The sequence below is a fragment of the Amborella trichopoda genome, chromosome 9 (genome assembly GCF_054954075.1).
Source record: "Amborella trichopoda isolate Santa Cruz 75 chromosome 9, AtrichopodaSantaCruz75HAP2 v2.0, whole genome shotgun sequence".
Taxonomy (NCBI): Eukaryota; Viridiplantae; Streptophyta; class Magnoliopsida; order Amborellales; family Amborellaceae; genus Amborella; species Amborella trichopoda.
Genome location: NC_142344.1, coordinates 51,232,639 through 51,258,262, shown reverse-complemented (window position 1 = coordinate 51,258,262; position 25,624 = coordinate 51,232,639). Strand labels below are relative to the sequence as shown.

The window sequence follows — 25,624 nt, the reverse complement described above, 5'->3', positions numbered from 1 at the left end:
TCTTCTATTTATCTCCTTCCAAGCTTCCCAAAGAATTAGCCCTCTCGCAATTTGCTAAATTACCACACCAGTTTGTGAAAGCCAAGAAACTCCTAAATTTGAAATAATCCTTTTAACTGCCGCAGGCATAACCATAGCACACCCGAGCTGGTCAAAGAACCAATGCCAAATTTTAAGCGTAAAAGAACAATGTAAAAATAGATGAGCACCTGATTCAGCATCATTTTTGCATAATAAGAAAATATTTGGCAAGATCTTCCCTGTTTTGATAAGGTTATCAACAGTGAGAACCTTATCTTGCACTACCAGCCACAAAGCGATAATGGAAAAGCAGATTATACATTGACTTCGCCTAAAATAGTCCATCTGAATCAAGCTCCCAAAGAATTTCATCAACTGTATTTTGCGGAATATTCACATCTTGCAGAAGTGCTAACAAACGAACATATTCTTGAAAAATCTAGTAAAAAATTCTATTATAGAGGAGGACTAAATTCCAAACAATCTGATTGCCTCTGATTTAAAAAATATCAGAGATAACGGCATTGGGATTATCCATGCGCTTAAAAATCAATGGGAAGACATAGTTCAAAGGGAAATCATCTAACTATTTATGGTGCCAAAAGGAGATATTACAGTCATCCCTAAGATTCCGCATAGTATCCCTATGGATCAATGGTTTACACGAGTTAATGGATCTCCAGCAGTAAGACATCCCTCTTGTATCATTTATCAACCCAACCTACATTTTAAATCTATCTTCTCCATATTTAGCAGAAATAACTTGATATCACAACTGGTCTTTGATGTTTAAGCTTCTCCACTACCATTTACACAACAATGCTCATTAACCAATCTAATTTTCCTAATACCCAAACCACCTTCCTTTCTAGGAGTACATACTCTGTCCCATCAAAGAAGATGGTATTTTTTGGAGTTATTAAAAGACCCCCAAAGGAAGTTTCGCATTAAGGATTCAATTTTCTTGACGCCCCGAGGAGGAATATGTAGTAAAGACATCTGATGGATTGGCAAGTTTGACAGACAAGCTTTAACCAAGGTAATCCTACCACTAAAAGAGAGATATTTATACTTCCATAAATCAAGCTTAACTTGTATCCTCTGAATCACTTTGTCCCAAACGGCTATAGGTAGGCGGCCATCTAAAATCGGCATCCCCAAATACAAAATAGAGAAAACTTCCACCTCATATCCCAGCACACTTGCAATGTCACGGACCATAGAGTCATCACAATTAATACCAATTGTTGCAGATGTTTCAAAATTAACCTTAAGCCCCAAAGCTACTTCATAGCATTGCGAGAACGTAGTAATATTTTCGATTTGGTCACAATTAGCTACACAAAAAAAGAGTGTATCATCAGCGTATTGTAAGTGTAATATACACGGACCATTATTAGGCCTAAGAAATCCTCTAAAATGCCCTTTTACTTCAACATTTCAAACAAAACCACTAAAGCACTCAGCAAATGGTGTATAAGAAAGGGGACAAATGATCACCTTAACGAAGCCTACACAAGGCTCCAAAAAAACCGATAAGGCAACCTTTGAAAAGAATAGATAAATGTGTAGAGGATAAACACCCATACATCCAACTTCTCCTTGTTTCCCCAAAGCCTATATTCTTCATAATTTCTGGAAGAATATTTTATGCAACCTATCATAAGCTTTTTCTATATCCAATTTGATTATAAACCCTACACAACCACTTAGAGCTCTTGAATGAATGCACTCCTGTGCAACCAAAATACTGTTGGTAATATCATATCCTTGATGAATGCAGACTGGGGCCCAGTGATAACCTTCGGTGATACCATTTTAAGTCTTTCAGCTAGAACCTTAGCGATAATTTTATAAAGGCTCGAGAGAAGGCTAATGGGCCTCATATCACTAAGGCTCCCAATAACGGACTTTTTGGAAATAAGGACGATAAAAGTGGAGTTAACACACTTAAAGAGTTCACCACTATGCAAAAAACACGCACCATTTCCAGTAACTCCAAAGAGACCAAACTCCAGAATTTGTGGAAAAATAATAGTAGAAAACCGTCAGGTCCAGGTGTTTTATCCCCCGGAAGCCCAATAACTGTTTTTTTTAATTCTTCCAAATAAACATCCCTCTCAAGCAATAATATCGAATCAACCGAAAGACATTTAAAACCCACTCTAGATAACCGAGATATGACTTTTACCTCAGTGATGCAAGCTTTTTTGAAATGACTGATAACCACATTAGACATTCCATCCACATCATCAAGATCAACACCATGAATCAAAAGCCCATAAGCATTATTCTGACGTCTCCTAGAGTTAGCAATGCAATGGAAGAATTTAGTATTTAAATCCCCTTCCTTTAACCATTTGCCCTAGATCTTTGCTTCCAATATACCTCTTCCACCTTGCGGAGTTCATGAAGCTCATTAATTTTAGAGTTCCATACTAAAACCAACTCCTCAAGTAGAACTCCTGAATTTTGAACCCTAGATTCCACCTCTGTTAAACAGCTAAGCACCTCCTCGATTTTCTTTTTCACATTAAATCCTTTATCATTCTTCCAAGCAAGAAGCTTATGTTTCATACTTAAGAGCTTTTTGTGAAGTTGAAAGTTCATTGAATCAATAGAAATAGAATTTTCCTTGGCACTTTTGCTAAGATTAAGCACCTTCTTCTCTGCCAACCAACCAGCTTCAAACCTTAAAGGCTTAGGTCCAGTAGAAAGAACTTTAGAGCATAGTACAATGGGTGAGTGATCAGAGAAGAGCTTGGGTAAAGCCTTGACCGAGGCAAGGAGGAAGAAATCAGACCACTCCCCAGACACCAGAAATCTATCCGGCTTAGACATCGATAAATTTAAGGAGCTACCATTTGATCAGGTAAAATTTGAGCCATAAATGGGCAAGTCTATCAGAGCATGGGTCTCAATAATCTATTAAATAGACGCATTGATGTCGTAAGCTATCTACCATAATTACTTTCATTAGGCCACCTGATAAAATTAAAGTCCCTAGATCTTTGCTTCCTATATACCTCTTCCACCTTGCGGAGTTCATGAAGCTCATTAATTTTAGAGTTCCTTACTAAAACCAACTCCTCAAGTAGAACTCCTGAATTTTGAACCCTAGATTCCACCTCTGTTAAACAGCTAAGCACCTCTTCAATTTTCTTTTTCACATTAAATCCTCTATCATTCTTCCAAGCAAGAAGCTTATGTTTCACACTTAAGAGCTTTTTGTGAAGTTGAAAGTCCATTGAACCAACGGAAATAGAATTTTCCTTAACACTTTTTTCTAAGATCAAGCACCTCCTTATCTGCCAACCAACCAGCTTCAAACCTGAAAGGCTTAGGTCCTGTAGAGAGAACTTTAGAGCATAGTAGAATGGGTGTGTGATTAGAGGAGAGCTTGGGTAAAGCCTTGACCGAGGCAAGGAGGAAGAAATCAGACCACTCCTCAGACACCATAAATCCATCCGGCTTAGACATCGATTAATTTAAGAGCTACCATTTGACCAAGTAAAATTTGAGCAAAAAATTGGCAAGTCTATCAAAGCATAGGTCTCGATAAATCTATTAAATAGACGCATTACTGTCGTAAGCTATCTACCATAATTACTTTCATCGGGCCACCTGACAAAATTAAAGTCCACCCCCCCCCCGCCCCAAACATATCGGATGATTGAAACCAGTGGTTTAAAAAATGGATCGGTGAATCAACGACCCGGATTAGGAATCAGTCGAATTGGTCTGATTAAGCATTATATAAAATCAAAAAAATAACTAAAATTCATTATTAATGTTATTTTTTAGGAATCCAATAAGAAATGTCAGTACTTCATTAAGAATTTTTATTTTTTTGGATGAATATGCGAATATTGATATGTTTTTTCCCTGCAAGAACTACTGTTTACCATTTAATTTACCTCACACAAAAGGATAAGTATAGAATTATCATGGATTAAGTATATCATCATACATGGACTACAATAAAACATACAATTCGTAATATACGACCTAGAAATAAGAAAACAGACGATGTCATTCTTCATCTTGGTCACGCTAAAGCCATTGATTGAATTCGTATGACAATTCATTGACTCGATTTAAAAACGAATCATCTAAATTAGTGGGCACCTGACTATAACTAAATCCCTGAGTGTTAGTGTTTTGTTGTGCTCTTAATCCAAAATCCCTGAAGCTTGTCTATCCTTCGTGATCACCTACACTGTCGTGCTCGTCCCTACCCTCTTGCTGTTGGGACTCAATATGTGAATAATTTGACTGAGATAAGGACGCCTCAGAATCATCATCTCTCTCATTTTCCTTTAGACTCCCTTCCTACTCTCCCTCATTAGGTGAAATATCATCGATATCTCCAAATAATTGTAGATATATTGGCGGGCTGCTTCCTCTTTCATGCTGCTCATCACCTTCTTCAAGATCTTCATCACCGATAACCTCAAGGAATGCTCTCTTGGACAATACTGATTCATCTTCCTCTACTACCCATTATACAAGGAATGCTCTCTTGTAGAATATTGGCTCATCTTCCTTTACTATCCATTGTACAAGAAATGTTCCCTTGTAGAATACTGGCTCATCTTCCTCTACTACTCATTGTCTGTGACAAATATTGTGTCCAAGTCTATCAGCCCGTAGTTTTCAGGCTTCTTTCTTAGTTGTCGCTCTTGAAGGTTTAAGTTGTAATGAACATAGACTAGTTTATGAAGCATCTTCGAAGCGAATCGATTTCCCCTAGAAGTGTGTAACCATTAGAACGTACTCCAGTTTCACTCACACCTAGTAGCAGAACATGTCTGAGAGAGCACCTTGATTGCTATCATATTTAGGTGAGGTGCATTACTACTATATATCTCCCAGCATTTAGTTGGATTAAAATGCAAAAAGCATTGTAAGTGTAAGAACAATTCATAAGATTAAAGATATGAAAAAATAAAATATTAGTTAAATGTTAACCTGGATCCATCTTAGTTCGAAAATTCCATACAAGTCTAGTTTTGAAGGATCCTATAGCATCCCTATACATAGCAAGCTAAAACAAAATATTTTGTTTTAGTACATTATTCGCCACAAATATAACAACCCAATGAAGCTCTTACCTAAATATTAAATATTACCTATTGTATTACTGCTACCTGTTTTCGATAGCTTCTCTCCAGCCTGACAATAATGTATCTAACCATTTCCATAATCTTGTAGGAATGTTCAGGTGTCAAATAGAAAAATTTTGGGTTGAAGTAATAGCCTAGAAAATACATAAAAAGATAAAGGTCATTTAAATTTCATAAAAAAATAATTTAGAATTAAACAATCTAAGGATATAAATATATATGTACCTGTATAATGAATTGGACGACCAAATTTGGTGTTCCACTTTCTTTCTATAATCTCGATCACTTTACTAGCAAAACTACACTTCCCCTCAGTAGCTGATTTGGCCCTCTCGATACCTTCATAAATGATACCCATGGTAGCTTTCTTGTCAGCATCCACCATTCTTAAAATCATGACAAAAGGGATAATGACCTCTCTACGACACCAGAACATTGAGACCAGAACCTCCTATTTGAGACTATGTCGTCCACTTTTAGCCCGATACTAAACTTTAAGTGGCGGTCATTTAACCTCTCTTAACTGGTAAACAATTTCTTTAATGCACCTTCATATTTCCGAGTGGACTCCACAGCCAAGTAATCTGTCACAAAGCGGGTTATGACAGGCCTGGTTATCTCTTTTTTCTTAGATTGTTCTCTGAGCAAAAATAAGATTTTGGAGTGCTTATATATAAATCTTGACACCAACATCGCTTCCTCTAAAGTATTCTTCATAATTTTGATCTCACCAATCTCCTCTAACATAAGATCGATGTTGTGTACAACACACATGGTCCATACTTGATGCTTCTTCTTATCCATCAACTTGCTGCCCGCAGAAACACATGCTCGCGCATTATTCGTAATAAACTGGATTACATGCTTATCTCCCACCTCCTCCACTATCTGATCATATAGTCGTTTCAAAAAGTTTGTATCCCTTCTTTATCCCTGATACGTATTTACTAGACAAAAAGGCTTATACCTTTTAGGGAATAGGCCAAGAAGTTAAGAAACTCTTTTTTGCTAACTTTATTCAACCAACCATCACTCATGAGAGTAATGCCTGTTCTTGGCCAACTCTATTTATATTCTTCAATCCACTTTCTAACTTCCTCCACCTCTTCATCCAAGATCGGCCCATTGAACTCATATGCAGTCGGGGACTTTACCCCAGGCCCAGCTCTCTGGATTGCGTTGATCATAAGTGGGAAATATGGGTTATGGGCTGCATCAAAGGGGATCCTTTTATCGTAGAACCATTTACCAACATATCTGCCCAACTTGTTCCTCGTACCTTTCACCATACCTTTGAGGGTTATCTATTGTGACTTAGGTTTTGAGAGAAATGGGTTTATACGACCATGACCTGCAATACTGACACTCCTAGATAAGCCAGGAACAATTTTTTCAACGTCTGGTACCTCTTGATCTATATTGCCACTAACTCTCCCATACATATTCGAGCTGGGCTTGCCATACATACTCGAGCTGGGCCCGCTATGCATGCCTGAGCTAAGCCCGCCACGCATGCCCATGTCATAACCACCAGGCATTCTAAACCCGCTTTCCCTCTGATACGTTTCTTGTAAATTTATTATCATGGTCATTTCCAAGTCATTATTATATTGTTCTTTTGGATCATTCCCGCTCGATGGCGTATATAAACCAGCTATCTCATCATCTATCTTCTGCTTTGCAATTTTTTTACCTTTAGTAGCCTTGAGAATATATGCCATCTGCTTTAGTACATTATTAGGGATACCATTGCACGCAGAAACATCTCCCTTACCCCTGCCAAGTGTTGCTTGAACCTATGTACCCCACTGCTTATCACTTTTTTGTAGTAATTACAAATAATTTTGTCTTTTTTGTTGGGATCAAGTCTGACCCCATGTTGCCATGCAGGGTCTTCCCTAGATCTTGTCATGGTTCAACTGTTTTAATATGTAAATGGTTAAAAATTAACCTAACAACTCAACTTAAAAAATAATCACCATGTGTAGTGATAATATCTAGGGGCAGTTCATGAATTTATCTTTGTTGTTAATGCAAAATACTTCTACTGGTAAAAATATTTTAGTTCCCACTTGCAAAAGTAATTTATTTATGCAACATTATAGATAAAAATAGTCTATAACAGCCACTACATATAGAACAAAAAATTTACAATGATATAGTATCAATAAAAAATATATTTACAATAGTAGAGTAATTTACAATGCCAGTACATGTGGACTCGTCACAAATCTTCATTTTGACAAGCATAAATTAGTTCTTATTGAAAAAAAAAAAATATTTATGCAACATTATAGATAAAAAGAGTATGTATAAGTCACACTTAGAATCAAGAAAAAAAATTACAATAATATAGTCGTCCATAATGCCACTACACGCACATTTGGTACAAAAAATATTTACAATGATATAATCATTCACAATGCCACAAATAATATTTACAATGATATAGTCATTCAAGATAATATAATTATAAAATATGTATCAAGAATATACATACATTTTATATATCAACAACCATTTTTTTGCATTAAAATTTTAACAATAACATTGAAACATACAAGTTAATTTAATAACTGATTTTCATGATAGCACCGCTTAGCCTACTTACAACAAGTATATAAAATTAGTTTCTAACAAGGATATAACAATATGTGGGTACAATCTCAAGATTAAAATGAGCACAAATAGTCCTACAACTCAATTACAAAAATGTAAGAATAGTACAATTTGCAAAGAAGATAGTTTTGGAATTGGATCTCAAAGCCAAAAGCCACGACAATGGTCGAGCCACGCTCGTGGCTAGCTGAAGTGCGCCTGGGCTCGCCACTTTACGAGCCACAATGCACCATAGGCTCGAGCCCACTTGATGGACCATAGAAAGGTTGAGAATACAGTGGGAGGGCAAGTGATACGGTGGGAGAGATTCCTTCACTGCTGATTCCTCTTCTGGTTGAGCATGATGACTCTACCAGACATATTGTCACTACTTTACTGTGGAAATGCAATTATCAAGTTGCTGCAGTTGCTGATGGGCTTAAAGCATGGGAGATCCTGAAGGAGAAACACTACTGTTTCGATATTATTTTGACAGAAGTAGTGATGCCTTCACTCTCTGGGATTGGCCTCCTTTCCAAGATAATGGATGATGAAATTTGCAAAACTATCCCGTGATGTCTTCACATGATTCCATTAACATTGTCTTCAAACGCATACTCAAAGGTGCTACAGACTTTTTGGTCAAGTCAGTTAGAAAGAACGAACTGAGAAATCTATGGTAGCACATTTGGAGGAGGCATAATTTGAGTAGCAGTGGGAATTGATCTCATGATGTGAATCATAATCTGGACAACTATGGTGTGAGCAATTGTGGAACTGCAAATGCAATTAATTGTCCAAAAGCTGTGGATAGCTATGGAAATGGGAGTGATAGTCAAGGTTCTTGTGTGAAACCAGAAATAGAGGTTCAAAGCAGGACTGTTAACAATGGGGACAAATCTATGGTGATCGAGGACTTGGGATCACATGATGCAATATAGTCACATGTAGAGAAAAACGATGATAAAACTATGGCCATTGCTGCAACATTCCCTAGGGTTGGTACTGAAAAACCAAAAAATAAATCAGCAGGAATAGATGCCCAAGTTACTCTTTTTAGTCAAGTAGTTACATCAACCAAAAAAATTGAGGGGAACAATGCATATGAGGATGCAATGTCTACAAACTTCAAGCATAATGCTGATATGGGTGCATATAGTATACTTCATATTCATAATGATGAGGGGAACGATAGATTTCAGAAACCAATGACTCTATTGGGGTCATTTCTGCTCACACAAAATGTAGCCTTGGTGACACAGAGAAGAGAGAAGCAATGAAATCATCTTGTAGAAAAGTCGGTGATTGTCCAGTGCCACTTTGAGAGCTCTCTCTTAAAAGGCCTGAACCCAATTGCGTGGATGTGCAAGACCTTCGAGAACGGTGCATGCTGAATCATTCCGATGCCTCTGCCTTTGCAAGGTATGGAAACAATGGAAAGCATGTTCTCTCTCCAAGCTTAGATTCTCTTCCAAAGGATCGATCCATTAGAACAATAAGAACACTGCATCCACCTTCTCTCAATGGAAACAGCAATGAACCACCCATTAGGTGTAAATCATCCCCCATCGATAAGGAAGAAGCAGATAATGGAACGTCTGGGGAAAATTCTCTTCCTACCTTTAATTTAACAAAAGAAGCGATACATTTTTCTCACCCTCAAGTTAGTGTTATATCTGTACCAATACCAATAGGAGGCATCCCTTTTGAGAGCTTATGTGCAAGCTATGGTGCAATTCTACAACCCCTTTTTATCTCAGAACAAGGTGGACCTCTATAGAGCTCTACAACCCAAGAGAAATTTACCAAAGCAAATCCTCCTGACCAGTTGGATCAAATCCTTGCTTCTAACTCTTGCAAGAATTATAACCACCATAAAGATTGGTTACTAAACCAAGAAAAGCACATGGAATTGGAACAATGGTGGCTTGACCAATGAAACCGAGAAACTTGGGCATGGTGAGAGCAATCAAAACAACAATGACATGAATCTTGCTATGTATACGGGAAGAAATGTGGCAAATGGAAATGATGATTATGGGGTTCGAAATATCGATGGGGGTGGTGGGGATCATGAATGGTTTGCTAAACGAGGCTGCCTTGACCAAATTTCGCTTGAAACGAAAAGATAGGTGTTTCAAGAAGAAGGTCAGGTATCAGAATAGGAAGAGGCTTGCAGAGCTATGACTACGATTTAAGGGGCAGTTTGTATGCCAAACAGTTATTGCACCTGTGGCAATGCTCAACGAAATTGGATTGATAGACATCACTAAAATTAAAGGGATCCCCCCTCTTCTTAAAAAAAATAAAAATAAAAAATACAATTTAATTCTTCATGATAATCAAAACTTGGTCACGATTTTCACAAATTTTTATAAAATTGCGATTTTTCAAAAAAATCGATCATCAAAATTACATTTTTAAAAAAACGCAGCCACAACTCCTCTTCATCCAAAATCGAGCAATAAAAATTGCTTAATCCGACAAATTACACCCAAAATCAATTGAAGAACAGTATTACCTTAAAAAACCCTCTGAAATAATTCATAATGGTTCTTCAGTTCATCTCATATTTGTAGTTTGAAGAAAAAAAAAAAAAAACCTAACTGTTCTTCACAAAACAGTGACTCAAATTAAGAAAAGCACCACAAATCGACCAAAAAATGGAAAATAAGATACATATATTTCAGAATGACATCATAAAGAACTAAAACCCCATGATATGAATACAAAATTTGCTAAAAACCGATTGAAATCGATTTAATAAGGGAAAATACATGTTTTTCTGAAACTGACTCTTCAAATCCAAATTTCACTTGTAATCAACCAAAATCAACATAAAAGGTGTACAATTTCTGCCGAACAACACATTCACGAGTAATTACCCTCTAATTCTAGAAAAAATAGTGATCTATTTCTTCAGTAATCCACCGAATGGAGGGAAAAAAAAAAAACGCAGAGCCAATCTGATAATTGTGATTCGAACTCAAAATTACAACTCAAATCGAACAAATTAAGATCAAATTGGGTACATTTTATAATAAATAATATTATACATAATCAAAACCCAATAATATAAACAAATTATTTGCTAAAATTTGATACAAATCAATTAAATGACAAAAAACCGAAGTTCTTTCCTGTGTTTTCTGTAACTGTGGCTTCAAACCCAAATCTGACTCATAATCGTCCAAAATATTCACAAATTCTGAATAAGTTCTTCTCAATAACACTCTCAAGATTAATAACCCTCTGATTTTATAAAAAATAATACCTTATTTTGTTTGAAATCAAAGAAAATGCGGAAACTTAAAAAAAAACCTTGTTCTTCACAAATCTGATGATTTGTGATCTAAAGTGAAGATTTCAGCTCCAAATATATCGAACAATAAGGCTGAAAAGTTAAAGATAAAAGTTGTAATATTCGAATCAAACTTGCAAAAGCAAAAAACATGATAAAAAAACTCTAAAATTTGATGATTCAAAATGCTTTCACTGTTTCACCTGTGTCTACTATAGTGACTCGAGAGATTCACTGTTCGGAATCGCCCGGTTCTCTCTAGATATGGGCGATTCCCTATGTATTACTGGAACCGGCATGGGGTTGCCCGTTCCCGAGTCGAACCAGGTGAGTCTGATTCGACTCGTCGAGTTTTGAAACACTGATTGAAACTATTAATAAAATCAAATATCTCATTAATAAAAATTTGCTTTTGAGCCAAAACTTGAGGACCAAAAGCATTCAACAACCCCCAATGAAAATCAGCGTCAGGCTCAACAAAACCAACCATCAAAAAATTATCTTTTGTAAGATAGCAAAAAGACTTCAGAATAGTAGGATCGTAGAGAATCCACAAGCCCCCAGAAGCCCTCACAGAGTCAATACCCAATAAATCTAAAGACCCAAGACCCCAAACTTCCCAGGCACTCAACGGTGGGGCTAGGAAGTTTAGTTTTCTACAGGATGAGTACAACAGGCTTAAAACGAGAAACTAATAATCAAACGTCTTTCTTGCGAATGAGGTCACCCAAACCTCGAATATTCCAATAAATAATATTCATGGGAAAGGGTTAGCAGAGGAAGAACCTGGGCCATCCCAACTCGAGCTAAAGAAGGCCATAGCATCCTTCATAGCATCCTTCATAGCATCGTCCAAGTCCTCATCTAGCATCCTTCATAGCATCGTCCAAGTCCTCATCTTCATTCGAAGATAGTCCCGAATTGAACTCAATCATCTGTTCATCAGCGACGACAATGCCTCTCGCAACCTGGTTTACATGTGAAATTTCCCAAGCCTATAGCCTCGCCGAGGACCTCATACCTTTTGCCGGAGATTTTCCTTTGGCTTTCGATTTACTACCTCCAATGGGAGTTCTACCCACATCTATGTCCTTCTTATTCCCAACATCAAATTTACCTGCGCAAGAATCTCCATAAAGACCTCTCCAATTGGAATATTAAAATCCATTCCACAGTCAAAGACAATGGAAAAAATCACCTTCTCCTCAAAAGTACTTTGGGATTTCAACACAGAGTCATCCCTGCCTCTAAAACCTTAGAAAAGTTTAGCCGCAATGGCCTATCCTCATGCCGAACGACATTGAGGGGGCTGGGAGCATCCACGTCCACCAAAGCAAGTGGAATTGGACCTTAGGCTCAACAGGTCCATCAGCATTAATAGCTTCAACCTCTTGTTCCTACACCTCAAGATGAAACTCCCCCTCCTCTAAGTCCACATGTACATCCCCTTCTTCAAGCACAACCAGAGGCAAGGGATCAACCATAAGAGGGTCAAGACCAGGCGTGGGTGAAGAATGAAGCTTCCTAGTAGCACGACGATGAGACATGGGATACATATTAGCCACCGAAAGCAACACCAGATTCAGAGTTAACGCAGAACAATGCTTATGGCCTACCACAATAAGAGCAGCAATAGACCACAGAAATCTGCTGAAAATTCTGGTCATTCTCTCAGTAGCAGCGGGCTTTACCTCTTTAACCGGGAAGAGATAAGGGGAAGAAAGGAAGGCCATACCCCAAATTGAGGCCGCCAGTGATAAAGGTGGGGAAATCTCCACGTCAACCACCGCCTTCCCCGAGGTTAGAGCCTCAATATGCAGTCGAGATACGCCACCATGCATATTTCCCTCCGCAAAGTTAAGTGGTGAGGCCACCCGGACTACATTACTGTATGTCCTCTCACGTTTATCAATCATCGTTGGCACCATAAACAGCGGGCATTCCATGAAACGACCCACCGGGATCCAGCATTTCCAAATTTTCAAATTTCAAAATCCTTTCATCGTTTTCCCAAAATTACGACGCTTATTCCTTCTCGAAACATTCCTGGAAAGGTTCGACGGAAAACCTTGATCCTGAATTATCTTCATTTTTGGATGGCGAGGAACCTCTTGCCACCCCCCTAAGTCGATGAAATGATCCCCACCAGTCTTAATCACCGGTGGTTGAGGGCAAACCTTCTTCTCATCTAACGAGATCTTTATAGAAAAAGATTCTTGGCCCACCAAAAGTCTAACCCTATTGGGAATAGAGGCTCCCTTCTATTTCCAAATACGGACCTTCACAAAGCTCAAGTCAACTCCTTGAAGGGAAGCATTATCAATGTCACAAAACTCACCACAGCAATTAGCCACCACTCAACATGTATCCATCGACCAAGCATGGAGTGGAATACCTGACAATCTGATCCACAAGCTCTCCTTTAGAATGTAAGAAAGATGGGAAGAAGGTTTCCAGAGATCTAAAGATAAGAGCATGCCCCAAATTTTGACAAACCGATTTTCTAAAGCCCTACTAGCATCCCCTTTAGCACGCAGAAAGAAGACAATCTTATTATCCCCCATTACTTTAACCTTTGGAGCATAAGTTAAACCCCAACCCCTTTTGGCCCAATTACTCAGATCAAATATGTCATTCAAGGGTGAGGAGAAGGATCCCACAATAGGAAAACGAGCATCCGAAAACAATCCTCCTGACATATTGAACCGATCTGATACCACGGGCGCCATAAAACCATCATCCTCACAATCTCCATCATCGGAATCTCCACACAAAACCATCATCTCCTCTCTCTACAATTTTCTTCATCACCCAAAACCCATCTCAGCGTGCCTCTTGATAACCTCCCCATCTACCTTTGTCATGATAATTGTCTTTAAAGACTGTTGATCAAAACTCGTATTCTGGCATGTTGGTACTCAATCTGCATCTTGTTCTTCCCTCTCTCTCTCTCTCTCTCTCTCTCTGTCTCTCTCTCCAATGTTCTTTCGTCTTCCTTTGCTCCTATCTCACACTCTCATATGTCTTCCTTAAAATGTAGAATTAAGGTGCACGTCTGATATTATTTGAAAAATGTTGTTTTTTATGCTAAAAAAAATCTATTGGTCATTTCAACTTCGAGATTGTATCGATATGGAGACAAAAAAGAGATTTTAATTCCTAAGAATAATATATTTTGCAACATGTTATCTTAACCATCCATTTTCAAGATTTTCATATGTTTATAGATCTGTTTGATTTGCACCATTTTTTTAGTTTAAAATTTTATAAATGGAGATAAAAATGGATCATTGCACCATCCTAAGAATTTTATACACCAAAATTGAATCTCATTTGAAAGTTTGGATGTGCACTTTAATTTGATTGTTTAAGGTTGCAAGCTTACGCAAACCACACTCATATAGATGTTGGCTATGGTGATTATCCAAAATCACCCATAAAAGGAAATATCATATTATATTGGATTGAGATTGATATTGATAAGTTTTCTAAAGGAAATAGAATTCCAAAAAGATTAAAATTTAGAATATATCTCTTGGTTCTTGAGATATATGTAACACCTATAGAAAGTTTCTTATTTGGTGAGGACTCCTAACTTTATATATATATATATATATATATATATATATATATATATATATATATATATATGATATGAAAGTGCAGAGAATTCATGTGCCCTATTTAGGTCACTATATGGGAAAGGTGGCTTCCTCTAGAGAGAGAGAGAGACAAGAGCCTCATGTGCATGAGAGGCAAGGCCTCCCCTTAAATAGAATAGAGCTTCCTATGTCGAGAAACTTCGTATTGTGCCTCTCATAGATTGAGAGGTTGGTTTCTTGTAGAAAAGCGGTTCCCGTGAAGATTTGGGTGGTTTCCCCTTTAGAGAAAGAAAGTCTTAGTTGCTCTCAAGGTTCTCTTCTTAAATAGTGGTTTAGCTGTGGAATAGATATGAGAGGTCGACGATGGTGTCGGTCAGGAGACTAGGCCTAAAAGGGTTTGCTCGACTGGGTTTTGTCGAGGGTTAGAGATGTAACTTTCTGTCCCAAAATCTATAATGTAACTTTCATTGGTATAGTGGATTTCAGTTTGCCATGCCTGTGGATGTAGCCCTCTTGGGGTGAACCATGTAAATATTTGTATTCTTATGTTTCATTTTTATTTCTCGTATTATGGCTCATGCTCCATTCTATTTTGTTTATAGCTAGCTAAGTACACGATCTTGGTGGGATCCAACTTTTGGGATTCTTGTTTCTGCATCTAAGAGGGTTCTTAAATCCTTACAATAGAGAACACTCACACACATACACACATATATGGGCAATGATTTCATGCAACGGTTGTATAGTAATATAATAAAAGCTTCGTCAAAAACCATATTAGAGCCATTTTCTTACACAAATTTTTAACTAGACAATAATTTCATTCTAAAGAACAATGCTAAAGAAGTAAAATTTGAAAAACACCCTACGAAATACCTTTTTAGCCCAACTAATATAAGTGTTTATTCTAGTCAAATACTTAGATATTTGCCTCATAAGGATTTTTTTTTCTTTCCAAAATTTTTAATCAGTGTTAGTATCATTAGATTAACAATGCTAAAAAAAAAAATAAAGTGGTTTTAAATTTGTTAAAGTCTAGATCTTGAAATTCATCAAATGGACGGTCGAGATTCATTATTGGAAGGCACTACTTTTGGTCATATCTAGGGTACAAATTGAATTTTATTTTTCGTTGGATTGATTATGAGGATGAAGAGAATATTTTTCGTTGGATTGATTATGAGGATGAAGAGAATATGTGTACAAAATTTTCTAGAGGTGAGGTTTCATTTTATAATAATTGCAAGCTGGCAGGGAAATATCAAAACAGAGGAGAGCTGAAGAAAACCATCCCATATACTCATGGGATTCAAGTTAAAATTAACAAATGGGTACTCCCTCTGACTCTCTCTCCTGTGCTTTTTCATTTTCCTCCTTTCTTTTTCTTTTTTTTGGGTAGTTAAGTAGGGATGACCGGCCCCGGATTTTTGAAATCGTCAGTGGAAATGAAAACCACAAAGTTCAACTGAGGTATGGGATATGCTACCACCGCGACCTCAACTCCATTCCTGTATGGGGGTAAGTCAGTGGGGATTTGGGCCCCTAACCTTTGATGAGAATAGAGTTAGAGACCTCATCATGAGGGTCAGCAACTGCCAAGGCCTCAGGCCACTCTCAAATTTTTCTTCCTCTTGAATGCCTAAGAATCCCTCTGTTCTCTCTCTACCTAACTCCTCTCTACCATTCAAAATCACCGTGATGCACCCCACCATTAGCCCATTACCCTGAAACCCGTACACAACTCAACCCGATCTTCACAATCCTTGCCTACGCAAAGATGGCCATGACAGCTCCCTCTTTATATAAATCATATCTCTCTTTTTGTGCTGGCCCTGCAACTCTCTTTGCCAATAGTAACCAGGTCATTCATTCATGTTGTCCCCTCAAATCCTCAAAGAGTGCATGACAGAAAAACCCAGAAAATGAGGAAATACAAAAGTAATTTTTATTAATTTGTTTGCAACTATAAAACCCCAAATCACCCCAAACCAGTTTACGGTGTTTTTTCAATGTAGGGGGATTTCATAAGTTTCCGAATTTTGTTTCAAAAAATTGTTTCATGCGCGCTGGACCGCATGACTACATATGCGGTCCAAAAAGTGTAAAGCATCCATCTTAAAGATGGATGCAAGAAGGTGTTCCATCTAAAAACAATGGAAACTAACGGTCTAAATGTTTTCTTACCAAAATTACTATTTCTAGTTTTTAAAATTTACTTATTTTTTTATATTCATGATCTCCAGGTTAGAGATTATATATCTTTAAAAATTAAGTCCAAAAAATCTATCTCAAAACTAGATTTATTAATAGGCCCGCATTTCTACATATGCAGGCTTGGCCACATAGAAACTGGTCATTTTGTTTTTATTTTGTGGTATTATTCATAGTCTTGTTTTACTTTTGGTTCATTTTATTCATGTGTTTCATTGATTTCTCACAAGAGGGTTGGAGAGAGAAATCTGGGGGAGAGAAAAATGGGAAATAGAGAGGGAGTAATAAAATTTGATTGCGGAGGTTAAAGAGTGTCAAAATTGTTAAAGTGTATTTTCTAGAAAGTATTTTTGTTTTTATGTTATTTTACTATGAGTGATGTAGTGAGGTTGTAATTTTTAATTTTGTGTAATAAGCAGTTATTGAATTATTAGGTGGTTAGTAGTTGTTGTTGTGAGTGGGGAGTTATTATAGTAAATATGGTTGTAAGAACCTCTATTTAAAAAGATGTGTATTGTAGGAAAAATGGGATCATATATTTTAAGGTTAATCTTGGGTGTCAAGATTGTAATGCCTTTGTATACCCCTGAGTCACATGTATTAAGATTAATCTTGGGTGTCAAGATTGTAATGTCTTTGTGTACCTCTGAGTCACATGTATTAAAGTTAATATTAGATGTCAAGATTGTAATGCCTTTGTGTACCTCATTTTTCATTGTTGAATGAAAGTTTTTCTTGCACCTTATTTTGGTTGTTCTTCTTTCTATTTGGTTGTGAGTTTTAGGCTACTATGACATTGTTACACTAATTGAGAAGCAGATTATTCCGGTGTTGTAGTATTCGTCTTTCTCTACAAAGAAAGGAGGGGATTGAGAGAGAAATAGAGAGAGAGTTGAATGTGAAGGCTAGAAAGAGAAAAAGTGGGTTATATATATATATATATATATATATATATATATATATATATATATATATATATATATATATATATATATATATATATATATATATATATATATATATATATATATATATGAATTTCTCTCCTATTTGGTCATAGTGTCAAATGATTTTGGTCATAGTGTCAAATGATTAAGTATGTAATTTGCATGAGTTGCAACCTTAAACAATCAAAGCAAGACGCAACTCCAAACTTTGTCGGAAGATGTAATCTTCATGTCGAAAGTTCTTAGGATGGCCTGAAAATCTATTTTCATCACTAAGTCGAAAAATTTTACGTTCTAAAAATGATTTAGATCAAGCAGATCTATAAACACTTGAAAATTTTGAAAGTAGATGGTGTAAATAATGTGTTGCAAGATGCACAATTTTTTGAACTTGAAACCTTTTTCTTCTTTTCTATATCTATACATCTTGAGGTCGAGATGATCAATGGAGGGCTTTCCAATGTCTAAACAACCTTTTTCACTAAACTTTTTGATGAGTGCCTTTGCTTCTAGAGTACGAGGTTCATATCTTATATGAACTTCCATGAATTAATTGGCACATTTTAGTCACAAATTATGCTGAAAAGTACTTTCTTTTGGTGAGTGAGAAAAAAAAGTTAGGGTAATAGTTGTAGAGGACTTTTCAACATTAGGTATTATGGGGAGAATATTGAATTTAGGGGAATCCCTTAATTCTTCCCAAAATATATGTAACGTCAGTTCGATCTAAATGGATTGTTGGGAAACGCTCAATGATAATTTTGCAAGTTTGCCTCTGATCATTTATTTTGATTGGATGGCTTAGAGTATTTAAATGTTAATCTTTTTTTTATTCAACATTTTGACATGGGCATCCCACATCATCTCTTGGGCACAATTAAAAAAAATAAGAACATATGTTTTTTATAATAAAAAATGAATAATTGTATCTGTAAATTGCAAGCGGTTTCAGTTATGGAAAAAGTTTAGAGTCGAGGATCTAAACAATCAAATTAGAGCACATTTCAAAAAAATTTAGAAGAGGTTGTTTTGATGCCCAAATATCCTCAAAATGATCATCTTGACATCAATATTCATGGACATGAGAAACAATGGATTTCAAGTTTTGGAAATAGTGCATCTTGTAATGCATTTTTGGACCGTCAATTTTCAAGTTTTCATAGATCTATTCGATCTACACTATTTTTGAAACTTTAAATTTTATAATTGGAGATCAAAATATATTCGAAGGCAGTCATAAAGATTTCGAGTATTGAAACCATATTTCTTAACACTATTTGAAGGTGCGTTCTACTTTGATTTTTTTTTAGCCTCAAATCTATACAAACCACACTCTTCAGTTATTTCTATTATAAAAACTATTTTTCTTATTGTTATTAGGTGGGGCCAACAAGGAAGGGGGATGTCTCAAATTTCATCTTAAAATGAATTGTAGGAAAAAAAAAAAAAAAGTTGATAAAATTGTATTAAGCATGACATTGCGACGTAAGCTATCCTAGTTATGGAGGTAGATCAGATGACAAAAAAATAAAAGTCAATTTTTTATATGTGGGGGGCACGGGCTACATTATGAAGTTTTCAATTTTATATTTGAGATGTTTAGCAAATCCCAATTAATTGAGATAAGACTTGGATGATGATGATTTAAAATGATGTACCAGGACAACCAAATTAAATTTGCAAGATGCTTCAAGACGCATCCTATTAATAGTGGTGCATTAGGCATGAAAGAATACATTAAATTAGTTCCAAACGAAAGAAAGGAGCTGAACTCAACTTCAACCGGAAAAAGTTTGTCTAGCAATGTTAATTTCTATTAAGATGCACCTCAAAAATTTAGCGAAAAAGGTTGTTCCAATGTTGTCAAATCTTCCATTTAATTGACTCGATCATGAAATGTATAGATTCAAAATTTTCAAGTCTTAAAAATAATACATTTTTAAATACATTATTTCAACCGTCTATTTTCAAAATTTTCAAGTGTTCATAAATCTCTCAATTTGCATTATTTTTATGGCTTTGAATTTACAAATCAGGCTTGGGCTTAAGTTGTTAGTAACTAACCTTTGAAAGCGTTATATCTCGAGTTCGATTCCTACCACTAAATTACCTTAAACTAAAATAGATTTCTTAGGTCATCATATGGTTTCCAGCACCAAAACTGTATCTTTCAATGAAGTGACGCCAAAGTCCCGACCTTTTAGGCCAACCCATTGCGCTTTTTCAGTCCTTCCAACAATCCAACAAACAATAGAAAACGCTAAAAACCACGATAAAGTTCAGATATGTCAAGGGACGCACCTATAATAATGAGATAAAGTTTAGATATGTCAAGGGACGCACCTACAATAATGAGTCAACTTTTGAGGGACTTAGATATTAAGAGTGTGTCAACCATTAGAAATCAAGAACCTATGAAAAAATAAAAGAAAATTGATCAAATTATATATTATTTTCAACTATTTAACATTTCATTAATTGTTCTACTGTTCCAAGTCCAAATCATCTATAGCTCCACGGGCATTACAAAATTGAATAGAAACGGATGGATTAAATCCTAAATAGTAATATCTCACATGCATTTTGATAAGTTTCCCAAAATTAAAAATTGAAATTAAATGCATGGATTTGATGAGTTAATGGATTTAAGATATGTTACGAGATCTAAATAGTTGTAGGGCAGACAAGTCAGGTGACTTCAAAAACTCTTCCCCGGAGAAAAACCTACCTCTACAAAGGAGTATTTAGCACAGTTTAAAGGCTTTTTATTTTTTCTTTTTCCTTAACTTGCATAGAGCGTGGAGCATACTTCGGATTTTAGAGATGTGCTTTTGCAAATTTTCTAACTTTTAATGCATTTTTACCAAAATATTGAATTTTAATACTTCCGAGACATTTTCACCTATATTTCACGGTTTTTTTTGGAAGAAACTAGTATTTTTTGTAGTATTGTAGGGGTTAATCTGGTTTTTTTTTTGGGTAGTTCAATAAGGATCCAACCCCAACCCCAACCCCAAGGGTAGGTGGGGATTTCAGCCCCTACTCTTTGGTGAAAATGAGTCGTAATCGAAGGGGCCAGAGATGAAGAGCTCAGCCAATTACGCGTACAGAAAGCTAATATCATAAAGTAGATCCAAACACCAGCACTAATCAAGATAAAAAAGAAACCCTACACATAAAACAGACAAGTCTAGCAGTCTTTAATTTTGCAAGACGACACTAAAAATTTAAGAAAGCAAAAACATCAACTCTTCAGAAAAAAAAAAAAAAAACATTCAAAATTTACGACACATCCAAACTCTCAGATTTCACATTCGATACCCATAAATAAGAGAAATGATCCTTATAGGATTCTGCACTATAAGACCATTGAATAACCATATATACCACCTCAACATATTATAGTTGGGGATTCTGCAGCATAAGACCATTCAACTATAGTACATATATGCCACAATCAGCTCAGCCATTAGATGTCAAATCCTGTGGATTAGATGCGTCACCCAGTCCAAAAAACTTTCATTGAGTTATGCACCCAATCATTCCCATACCCCCCAGCCACCCGAATTCGCATCTAATGATCAATAAATTTATGCCATCAACATAATAGCATGCATAGAAAGAGAATCGAGTAAAAAATATACAGGACATTACTTTTGGTCCAAGTAAGAGACAACCACCCTTGGCTATTGGATGTAAAAATCAAATGGCCCGGTATGTGCTGTCAAGGGAACTCAACTACTTCATGATACACTCAGTTGTTGGATTCCATATTTTGACATCCTTGTACCAAAATGATAGTTTTAATGTCATCCCAACAATACTTGGGAAGGAAATTTAAATAAAAATTCATTCTCTCCATTCTCTTCACTATCAAAATTTAAAAGGAAAGAAAGTATATAATAAGACCATTTTCCTTTAGTACAAGATCGTATGTGAAATTCAGTAGCTGCAGTTATATAAATAATTATACCCTCAAAGTTTTAAATTTCTATAAGTAATTGTAACCTCAAAGTTCAAAACAAATTTCTCGAAACACACCCCAAAAAAACATCTTACTTCGTGAGACGCCCAAACTATCAGATTTCATATCGGATCTATAAGTAATGGTAACTTCCCTACCATGGTCTCATCATATACAATCCCAAATTTAAAAACAATCTCATTTATTCCATAATGTTACATTTAAATCCAAGATCAAGTTCAAATTTGATATATGTTCATACTTGAGTATTGGAAAAATCAAACCGAAAAGGTTAAACAGACATGGGCTTGGAAACGATTAAGGTAAACCAGCCGGTTCAACCATTCTAACTAAGAAGGCCCGGACGATCGAAGACTTGTTAAAAATTACAAAATATACAAAAAAACCAATCAAATAAAATATTAAATGTAAATTTAAAGAATGGGTAAACAAAACACAACCAAATGAAGTTGAAAAACAATGGGCAAAAATGAATTTTAAAGAATCAATTGGTGCCTAGGGGCCTTTTTGAAGGTTTCAAAAAAGGAAAAAAGTAAAAATAAATATTAATGGCCAAAATAATTTTCAATTTTTGCCATAATGTTTAAAACCAATAAAAATACATTCCAAGCAAAATTCCTTAATTTTTTAGGATTTTATATAACTTTCTATTTATTTTTTAAAAACTACCCAGCCAGACACCAAAACCAGCTGTAACAGATAGACAGGTTAGAATGGCAAATTTTTCCAGCAATGGTCCACACTCCACCAGACGAATACTTCTCTCCAAGGTTTAATAATCAATTATTGAAATCAAAATCAGCCGATCAGGATAAAAATCGGTCAAGCCAATCTAGATCCCATAAATATCAACAACCAGCCGACTCATGTCAGTGATCTGGATCAAAACCAACCGATGAGGGACCAAGAATAGGCCAAGCTGAATCGCCCGGTTCCCCCATGAACAGGCAACCGGCAAAACTAATTGATTCTATTAGAGAACACATTCAAAGCTTTTTTATTTTTTTTTAAATCATTGAACCAGCATGTCAGCGATCTGAATCAAAACCGAGAATCAGCCAGGCCAATCAAATCCCATAAAATATCAGGAATCACCCACTTCCCCAATGAACTGGCCAATTTGAAACAAGACTAACTGATTCTATCAAAGAACCAATACAAACGGGCTCAACCTTCAAAGCTTTTTGAATTTTTTTTTTAAATCATTAAACCGACCAGTTCGAACTGGTTATGGCCGGTATTCTTATTCTTACATAACCAACCCCACTTAATTTTTTTGGATCACCGATCCACCGAACTGAAGCAAAAAGCACAAGAGAAATCCAGATAAACCAAACAGATCTTCAAACACCTCCATATGTATGTAAAAAATACATAAAGATTATTTTAAAAATTTACCAAAATATCTTATTATTGGGGCATTTGGTGCCAATTTTGAAATTTTGACTTTATTCGAATACTAAGAAACAAGGATAAAATTCATTCAAATCCAAGTAATGCGTTAAAAAGTTAGACTTCCTGTAATATATGTACCTAAGTCACCATTTTTAAATTTCAAAACTAAAACATAATGTGCCTTTCAAAAGAGAATCAAATCATGTCATCTACACAAAGATGGAAGATGGGGTAGAGATGCCTTCACACAAAAACCAAGTGAGGACTTGAGATGATCCCTACCATCCGCTTATAATGATAAAAGGTGCTTAAAATGATACCCAGCACACAATGTCTACTTCCCGAAACAATATATACAACATCCCATAACAATATATATACAAATAGAACAAATCAAAGTCCTACATTTTCGCAATAATAATAAGCTCGTCTCCAAACAAACAACAAATAATAAGAGCTTCATCTTATCCTATAAAGTTCAAAACATAATAAACAAACAAAAAAGTATGATGCATAAATACATATTACACCTATCACACGCATCCATTAAATGAAAGAAATCCATAGAATGAAAGAAAATAAAAACAAACATAAAGAAACTAATTAACCAGAACTCGAAGTAAAAAAAGTTAGGACTTTTAAAACTAGATGCAATCAGATCATTGTAAACCAAAATTGCATTGACAATGAATGAGAAAGAAATCATAATAACAAGGAAATATAAACCATTATCGAATCATAAGTTAAGCTCAAAAAAATCAAGTAAAATGCAAAGAGAGAGAGAAAGAGAAACATATTGCTCCTTTCATTCACTATGCAGAAACCAAGTTACAGTGAGGTAAAACCGACTAACTATTTGCGCTAATAAAACACCCAAAAAATAGCACCAAATAAGATATCACTTTGTATGTTTCACCAAAAACCCTCATCCCTTACAAATCCCCTGTTTTCTATCCAAAACAGAGCATTGACCAAAACCATCATAACACCGAACAAAACCCTAACAAATCCACTGCAGTTTCACGAAAGAGTTCCAAAACACAGTGGATCACACCATGAACACCGAAAAACCAGAGTATTCATTAAAGATAAAGAAAAAGAGAGACCATGACGATATGTGAGAGAGAGAGAGGTTGGAAAGAGAAGAAGGGTTTACTTCTGAGAGCTAGGACACTCTCTGGCGAAGTGGCCAGGTTCGCCGCAGTTGTAGCAAGATCCACCACCACCACCGCCAGATCTACCACCTCCACCTCCTCCACTTCCTTGATAGCAATCCCTAGCCATATGGCCAGTTTCTCCGCAGCTATAACAAGCTCCACCACCACCACCACCACCACCACCACCACCTTCATAGCCTCCATAACCAGAACCACCGTAGCCACCACCGCCTCTTCCCCTTCCTCCGCCTCCGCCTCCTCCTCTTCCTCCGCCTCCGTTGAAGCCATAGCTTCCCCCTCTTCCTCTTCCACCTCCCCCTCCACTATAGCCGCCATCTCTCTGAGATCCTTGAAGTGAAGCGCCATTAGGGCCCGTAACATCAGTTGCCCTAGGTCTGCCATCGCCTGTGTCCTCAATCTCGAACTCTACAGCCTCACCATCGGCCAAGCTCCTGTAGCCATCGGTCTTGATGCACGACTGGTGCACGAAGAGGTCCTTTCCCCCATCGTCAGGAGTTATGAAACCGAACCCCTTTTGCCCGCTGAACCACTTCACAGTACCAGAAGACCTCATCTTTCTCTCTCTCTAGATTTTACCTCTCTCTCTCTTCTGGTTTTCTTCTTCGAACTTGGGGCGTGAGTCCCACTGCTTGGGGTTTCGGAGGAGGACCCCTGCCGGCCTTTTAAGGGAGGGACGTTTAGGTTTTCCGCGGTTTAACGGCCCTGATTCGAAGGCTTAACGTTGTGGTCGTGTTCCAACCGTTGGATTCAGGAGGCCATTGTTTCCTCTTTTTGATCTCGGCGATGAACGGATTGGATTGACTAAGGGAAATATCGAACGGACGTGCGGGGAATGGGGGATATTTCCATTTATCGGACTTGTTCGCAGTAATTATCACCCATATTTAATGCATTTACATTTTTTTTGCTAATTCCCACCGAAAACATGGGTGCTAGATCAAACGTTTGACTTTGTAAGCAAAAGGTTAAAATACTATGAAAATATTAACCATTATATGTAAAATTGGAGGGCTGCATTTATTCAATAGATTGGATTGTTGTATTTATTCCGATCAAACTCAAACTTCAAAAGAAATTTCTCATATGTTATGACATACTCAAGCTATCAGTTATAACTTATAAGTAAGTGTGGCCTCTTATATTAAAGGTAAATAGTATGTTTGTGTACAATCTCAAAAAATACCGAGGCTTTATTAAAAAAAAGTAAAATTGTGTTTTCAATCTTAATGAAAATAGCAATTTTGGCATTGGAAAATCTTT

The 25,624-nt window shown here is 36.4% G+C and overlaps 1 protein-coding gene and 1 pseudogene across 1 annotated transcript; one reads left to right on the top strand and one right to left on the bottom strand.

Annotated features, from left to right (window-relative positions):
- The first annotated feature begins 8,016 nt into the window (after positions 1–8,016).
- Positions 8,017–9,932, top strand: LOC148780644 (two-component response regulator-like APRR5; annotated as a pseudogene).
- Positions 9,933–23,968: 14,036 nt separating this feature from the next.
- On the bottom strand, positions 23,969–25,017 carry LOC18441630 (cold shock domain-containing protein 4). Its single transcript, XM_006851856.4, has one exon. It carries the CDS (start codon positions 24,915–24,917, stop codon positions 24,339–24,341), a length of 579 nt encoding a protein of 192 aa, XP_006851918.1. The 5' UTR covers positions 24,918–25,017; the 3' UTR covers positions 23,969–24,338.
- Between the last annotated feature and the right edge of the window lie 607 nt (positions 25,018–25,624).